Consider the following 7,661-nt stretch of genomic DNA (forward strand, 5'->3'; position numbering starts at 1 on the left):
CTCCTCTGGAGGTTCATGTTCTAAGGTGTCCTGTGTAGTGTGGTGATAGCGCCTCCTCTGGAGGTTCATGTTCTAAGGTGTCCTGTGCAGTGTGGTGATAGCGCCTCCTCTGGAGGTTCATGTTCTAAGGTGTCCTGTGCAGTGTGGTGATAGCGCCTCCTCTGGAGGTTCATGTTCTAAGGCAGTGGTGGGCAACCTTTTTTTTCAACTGAGCCAAATCTCGCCAAAACCACGATTGAAATTTATTTTGAGAGCCACATTTTTAAAACTGAAAATACATAGGATGGTACACTGTTTTTAGTTTCAATAAGTTTTTATTGAGAATATTCTGCATGCAAGTATCCACATAGGTCGGGAGGATACAAATAACACAACTAATAAAACAAAAACTTTACAACGATATTATTTATCGATAACGTTAAATTCCGTAAAATTTGCCTTACAATGTAGAGAAAATGACATCCTGACAATGACTGACAAAGTCACAACCACTAATGTGAACATTGGCCTTGCATTTCCTTGGATAGTTTGAGTAAGTCAGGTTTGTATGTTGTTGTTTTTAATTTTAGGCACGATTCCAGGTTCTCATCGATGAGACGATTTCTCGATTTACTCTTGATAAGGTTCATGCTTGAAAATGATTGTTCGCATAAATATGTAGACCCGAACAAGGAAAGAACAGCAAACGCTAGCTTTTTTAGTTGATTAAATGAGTCAGGAATACTATTCCAGGTGTTAAAAATCAAAATATCTTCCTTCTCCAGGTCTTTCAAAGCAGACCACTTGTTCTGTGAACTAAGTTCACATTTGTTTTTCTCCAATCTTTCTAAATCAGCACAAAGACGTTCAAATTTCGAGCTCCACAGTTCTTTGTTTTTTAAATCCAGCAATTGCATTTCAAAGTTGCCAATGTCGATATTAAAGGGAGAAAAATTTAATTCCGTTACAGTGGCATCCAGAGGTTTTTTAACAAAGGCCAACGTCGCTTTGCTGTTTCTGAATTCCTGAAACCTCTTGAGAAAAGCTTCCCTCATATTTAAAAGTGCTGTTTTAAAATAGGTAATGTCAATATCAGAATTATTTTCTTGGCAATGTTTCAACAGGCTTGGAAAGTGAATCAAAGTTTCTCTGTCAAAATCTTGAGCAAAAACAGATAATTTGTTTTCAAACGAAATAACTTCTTCTAACATCGAAAAAATTGTGTTTCCTTTCCCCTGTAGTTTATGATTAAGCTGATTTAGATGGGAAGTAACATCCACCATGAAATACAGTTTTTGGGTCCACTGATCGTTTGTTAATTCTGGATAGTGAACACCCTTCTCGAGGAAAAATGCTTTGATTTCTGATAATAAGGAAGCAAAATGTTTCAAAACGTTTCCTCTTGATAACCAACGTACCTTGTTATGCAGCAGAAGATCTGCGTACTCACTCTCAATTTCAACTAAAAATTCTTTAAATTGGCGATGATGAAGAGCTTTAGCTACAATGGAGTTGATCATCTTAGTCACCAATTCCATAACTTTGCACATTTCTTCTGGAAATGTCTGCGCACAAAGTGCTTCTTGATTTATGATGCAATGGTATGTAAGTATCTCGTGACTAATTTTTTCTTTCATAATAGCAACAAATCCATTTCTTACGCCGGTCATACTTTTTGCCCCGTCTGTTGCAATTGAGACGATTTTATCAAGTGGAATATGATATTTTTCAATGCAACCAATTACAGCATTTGCTATATCCTCTCCACGTGTTTGACCTTTCAGTGGCAATAATCCTAAAAGTTCTTCTTTGGGACCTGTAGCTGACATAAATCTTACAAAAAGTGAAACTTGAGCTGTATCATTTAAGTCACAAGACTCGTCAACTGCTATTGATAAAGCTGAAACCACTTTAAGATCATCAACTTGTTGGTTGGTTATATTGGAAGACATTTTGGCTGTTCTATCCTTCACTGTTTTAGCAGACAATGGCAACTCTTTCATTTTTTTTAGAATTTCTTCTTTGTTCTTAAAATCCCTGAATAACTCTTCTGATGCACTTATAAAACAACGTTTTATGTATTCGCCATCTGTATATGGTTTGCCTCTCTTAGCAATCTCTTGACTAACCGCAAAACTTGCAAAATTAACATAGTTGGAAGACTGCACCCGCTGATTAAACGCAGAACTTGATTTTTCTTGACTCTTCAGAAGTTCCTCAACTGCTTTCTTCCTTGCATCACCAACAGGATATTTATTACTAAAGGACAAGTGTTTTGTTGTAAAGTGTCTCTCCAAATTAGATTTTTTGTTATGCGCCAATTTTTCTTTACAAATAAGACAGGTCGGAAAGCCATTTACGTTCTGAAACGCGAAAGTCTCGGTCCATTCCACTTTAAATTCACGGTTTTCGTCTTCCGTTTTTCGTTGTTTTTTCTTTGTAGCCATGTCAAACAGGGCACCTATAAAAATGTTTCATTTTAAAATAAAGCCACCAACACCAAACCGGCATCCTTAATCACATAAAAGAAGTAATATTGGATGACGCACTGTTATTTATCTGTGGAAGACGCACTGTTATGGGGGATCTGTGGATGACGCACTGTTATTTATCTGTGGAAGACGCACTGTTATTTATCTGTGGAAGACGCACTGTTATGGGGGATCTGTGGATGACGCACTGTTATGGGGGATCTGTGGATGACGCACTGGTATTTATCTGTGGATGACGCATATATGGCATCTTATGTGTGTGTAAATAGTATTATAAAATGAGTGGGGCTCATCATGGATATTTTAAGCAGGGTTCTCCACCTTGATGGATACACCCAAACAGTAGGCAAGAAGTAAAAGTAATAAAACAGGCATGCACACATTGCACTGGCTCTGCAGTCAAGTTGAATAAAAGTAAAAAATGACAACATAAAATGAAATAAAAATCAAGATACAAATAAAAAAGTACATATAAAAGTATGTGAAAACACACTCAAATAGTCCTCACTGGTACTGTTATATATTGACCTCAGAACCTGGCCACTAACTTATTTTGTTGGCTCCTAGATTACGATATTCCGCAATTTTATGTCCACAACCCCCTTTTCACATCAACCCTTTTTATGTCAATCCCACAATGTCACATTTCTGCCCCTCCATGTCACACTTCTCCCCTCGTGTCACATTTCACCCCCTCATGTCACATTTCTCCCCCTCGTGTCACATTTCTCCCCCTCGTGTCACATTTCTCCCCCCTCATGTCGCATTTCCCCCCCCCCATGATGGCCATCACGCCTTTCTTTTTACCCTGCCCTGTTCACATCTCTCATTTCCATAGTTAGGCACACTTAATTCATAATCACCACCCCCCCCTCCCATGATGGCCATCAGTCACCCCTTTCTTTTTGCCCTGTTCACAGTTCACATCTCTCATATGAGTACATAATTCATAATTATCCCCCCCCTCCATGATGGCCATCAGTCACCCCTTTCATTTGTCTCTCCCTGGCCCTGCCCACATCTCTCATTTCCAAGTTCCAGAGGCATATAGTTCATATTCATCCCCTCCCCCCCTCCATTCCCCCCCCCAACCCTTCCTTTTTCTGTCACAGAAATTGAGTCCCCAGAGGCAGGCAGGCCAGGCCATTGCTACACCTACCGGATGACACGCTGCTGATTTGGGAGGCACAGTCTTCTTCTGAGGGCAGCAGACAGAGAGAGGATGCTGCCTCGCCGCCGCGGCGCTACACAGAAATACACGCCCCCCCTATACCACATGACCCGACTGGAGCTGTGTAGAGCCGGCCGCCGGGGCTGCACACAGGGCGCGCACTGACAGAGGCTAGCTGCAGAGTCCTGACTTTTGGGGCGACCGCCCGAGAGGAGGGAGGGGAGCAGGCGCCCGGCCCACAGAAGAGCCGCATTAAAGTGTGTAAAGAGCCGCATGTGGCTCGCGAGCCACGGCTTGCCGACCACTGTTCTAAGGTGTCCTGTGTAGAGTGGTGATAGCGCCTCCTCTGGAGGTTCATGTACTGAAGGATCGTCCACCTTTATGCTTTTCCTTCCAAAAACACTATTTTATCTCACCAAAATGTATTCTCTTTTTTCATTGATAAGTGTTTGTACAAATCTGCTAGGCCTTCCCTAAGTTTCCTCCCCAAATCAGAATACAATGAAAGTGTTGTGAATGCAGATAACAATCTCTCTGCATCTCCAATATCCTTCTCCAATGATAACATCTGTTTATTATATTCCGGAGCCAATATGGACATCTTTTGCTGTGAGCATGATTGTAGGCTTTCCTCCCGTTCCCTCTTGAATTGCTCACTTATTTTTTCAATGTTGGGAAAGATCTGGATCCTCCACCCAAGTGGGTTGATCTTTTCTCGGGCATACTTATCGAATGTTTTAATATGACAAAAAAGTGCCGATTTCTTTTCCAAGAGCTTTCCCAACCTCAAAAACAGCGAATACATTTCTGTTTCAGTTTGTTCCTTCAGGGAAAAGTCCGCCTGATAAGAAGACATCAAATGTAGCCATTCTTGACCCCGGAACTCATATTGATGGATCCACAATCCCATTCCAACAAATGTAACACTTCAATGGCAGAGGATGTGCATTGTACAGAGGGAAACATGTAAATAATATTCTTTGTAATGTGTAAACGATGATCGCGTTCCTTCATTGTTATATTTAATAAAAGCTCTTTTCTTATTATCTATCGCTTTTGTAACTTTGGCCGTAAGCCACATAGGTTGGATTTGTAGCCTTTTATACTTGTTGCCCATGGGAATATATTTTGCAGTGTGGTCACATACAGTCTTTTTGAAGAACTCCCATTTCTGTGTTGTGTTCATCAATGCCAATATTCCCTAACCATCTAAGTCATGGAAAGCAGATCTCAGCCTTTAAAAATTAGCTCTTAAAATTCAGCATTTTTATTTTTCCCGTATGTGCTCGCTGTTTACAGCTAACAATAAATGAAATCATGTTATGGTCACTGCTACCCAGATAATCTTTTATATGGACATTCGTAATAAGCTCTGCATGTTTGGAGATGACCAGGTCCAGCAGAGCATCATTCCTAGTTGGGGCTTCTATGAACTGGACCATAGAATTGTCCTGTAGTAGGTTTACACATTCCTGTCTTTTAACTGTTCCTGTAGTACCATTACTCCAGTCAATTTCCAGGTAGTTCCCATCCCCCATTATTATCACTGTCCCAGCCCTTGCAGCCCTTTCCATCTTTGCGAGGAGCGGAGTCTCCACCTCCTCATTAACACTGGGAGGCCTATAACAAAATACAATGATGACCTTTGTAGTACGCCCCCCCATGTGCAGTTCCACCCAGGGACAGACTGACTATTTGGAAACTCGTGTACTGCCCGAGGGCCCGGGGTAAGTAGGGGGACCCACGAGATGCCCCTGGTACCTTTTTCATTAGCTATTTTGAGTTTGGGCAAGGACAAAGTGGCCCCATGATCCCCTATTGCCCGGGGGCACCAGGAGTTGTCAGTCCACCCCTGGTTCCACCCATAATACTTCAGCCTCATTACACTCTCCATCAACTAGGTCCTCTTTCACACTTGCTCTGAGATCACTTCTCACATAGAGACAGACACCACCACCTTTCCTATTTCCCCCGTCTCTCCGAAAGAGAACCTAGCCAGGAATATGAATGTCCCAGTCATGTGAGGAATGAAGCCAAGATTCAGCAATACCAATTCAATCCTAGTTCTCTTCATGCACCAAACCTTCCAACTCACCTATTGTGCTGGGCAGACTTCTGGCATTGGTGAGCAAACACTTTCATTCACCGACACCTTGTTTACACGGATTTTGTGTATTTTTTATTTTCATACAAATGGTACCAATTCCACTGGTTATTTGTAACATGGGAACCTTCTTATCATCTGCCATAGCCCTCCCCCCATCTTTTCCCATTCCACCCCCCAATAAGTACTGACCCCTGTCTGATCTGTCTACCCTGTTATAATCCCTGATGTACAGGAAGACAGGACTTCAGTGAGGAACATTTCCCTCACTCAGGACAGGAAAGTAGCTTCTCCCCCGTATGAGATCTTTGATGTATGTAAACATGGGACTTCTGTGAAAAACATTTCCCACACTCAGGACAAGAATATGGCTTCTCTCCTGTGTGAGATCTCTGATGTGTGTAAAGATTGGACTTCACTGAAAAACATTTCCCGCACTCAAGACAAGAATACGGCTTCTCCCCTGTGTGAGATCTCTGATGTCTGTAAAGATTGGATTTATCTGAAAAACACTTTCCACACTCAGGACAGGAAAGTGGCTTCTCCCCCATGTGAGATCTTTGATGTGTGTAAAGATGGGACTTCACTGAAAAACATTTCCCGCACTCAGGACAGGAATATGGCTTATCCCCCGTGTGAGATTTCTGATGTGTGTAAAGACTGGACTTCACTGAAAAACATTTCCCACACTCAGGACAAGAATACGGCTTCTCTCCCTTGTGAGATCTTTGATGTGTGTAAAGATGGCACTTCTGTGAAAAACATTTCCCACACTCAGGACAGGAAAATGGCTTTTCCCTCGTGTGACATCTCTTATGTCTGTGAAGACTGGACTTATCTGAAAAACATTTTCCACACTCAGGACAGGAATACGGCTTCTCACCTGTGTGGGATCTTTGATGTGTGTAAAGACTGGTCTTCTCTGAAAAACTTTTCCCACACTCAGGACAGGAATACGGCTTCTCACCTGTGTGAGATCTTTGATGTGTGTAAAGATGGGACTTCTGTGAAAAACATTGCCCGCACTCTGGACAGGAATACGGCTTCTCCCCCGTATGAGATCTCTGATGTTTATGAAGATTGGACATCTCTGAAAAACATTTCCCACACTCAGGACAGGAGTACGGCTTCTCCCCCGTGTGAGATCTCTGATGTGTTTGAAGACTGGAATTATGTGAAAAACATTTCCCACACTCAGGACAGGAATACGGCTTTTCCCCTGTGTGAGATCTTTGATGTCTGTAAAGATCAGACTTCCTTGAAAAACATTTCCCGCACTCAGGACAGGAATATGACTTCTCCCCTGTGTGAGATCTATGATGTCTGTAAAGACTGGACTTCAATGAAAAACCCTTCCCGCACTCAGGACAGGAGAACCTCTTCCCTGTTGGAAGGCCGGCCCGGTCCTGCACAGTCTGAGGTTCCTCAGGATACGAGGAATCCGATGGTCCATCTACACTGGGTGGTGCCGGATGGACATTGGAGGGAGCCGGGTTTTCTCCTGGACTATACTGTGTGATGTCCTCATCTTCTACTTTCCAGTCTGGAGACAAAGTGAGACAATCCTCGGAGGTTTTCCTCATCTCCCGGCCATGGACTAAAATACAAAGACAAAGAGGATTACTAGACAGGAGCTGATTGGTTCCCCCAAACCAGGACTCTGCCCACATCAGGCAGCTTGGTCTCTGAGGAGCTTACAATTCCACCCTCAAGGGAACTAGGAAATGGCTCCTCTGATCTCCTACCAGGTCATTTCTTTATTCATGGACCTTAGTCAGAGAGTGAGGAAACAACCAGAACTGTCTTTTATAGGAGGGACAGTGATGAGGGGATTATAGGACGAGGGTCCCCACCCCCTCTATCACTCATCACCATCTTCCCAACACAAGAAGTACTGCACTTCCTTATTTAGTCC

At 42.6% G+C, this 7,661-nt stretch overlaps 1 protein-coding gene across 2 annotated transcripts; it reads right to left on the minus strand.

Moving 5' to 3' along the window:
* Positions 1-294: 294 nt before the first annotated feature.
* On the minus strand, positions 295-7,338 carry LOC149462465 (protein ZBED8-like). Of its 2 annotated transcripts, none has more exons than XM_089676785.1 (2): positions 6,714-7,338; positions 295-2,440 (listed from the first exon to the last, which is right to left on the minus strand). In XM_089676785.1, exons 1-2 carry the CDS (start codon positions 7,327-7,329, stop codon positions 492-494), a joined length of 2,565 nt encoding a protein of 854 aa, XP_089532911.1. In that variant the 5' UTR covers positions 7,330-7,338; the 3' UTR covers positions 295-491. The 2 variants fall into 2 exon arrangements, with proteins under 2 accessions (XP_089532911.1, XP_089532909.1); XM_089676783.1 differs by having other exon boundaries at positions 6,630-7,338.
* Between the last annotated feature and the right edge of the window lie 323 nt (positions 7,339-7,661).

The sequence above is a fragment of the Staurois parvus genome, unplaced genomic scaffold (genome assembly GCF_062004578.1).
Source record: "Staurois parvus isolate SC_StPar_1 unplaced genomic scaffold, SC_StPar_1.0 ptg000174l, whole genome shotgun sequence".
NCBI lineage: Eukaryota > Metazoa > Chordata > Amphibia > Anura > Ranidae > Staurois > Staurois parvus.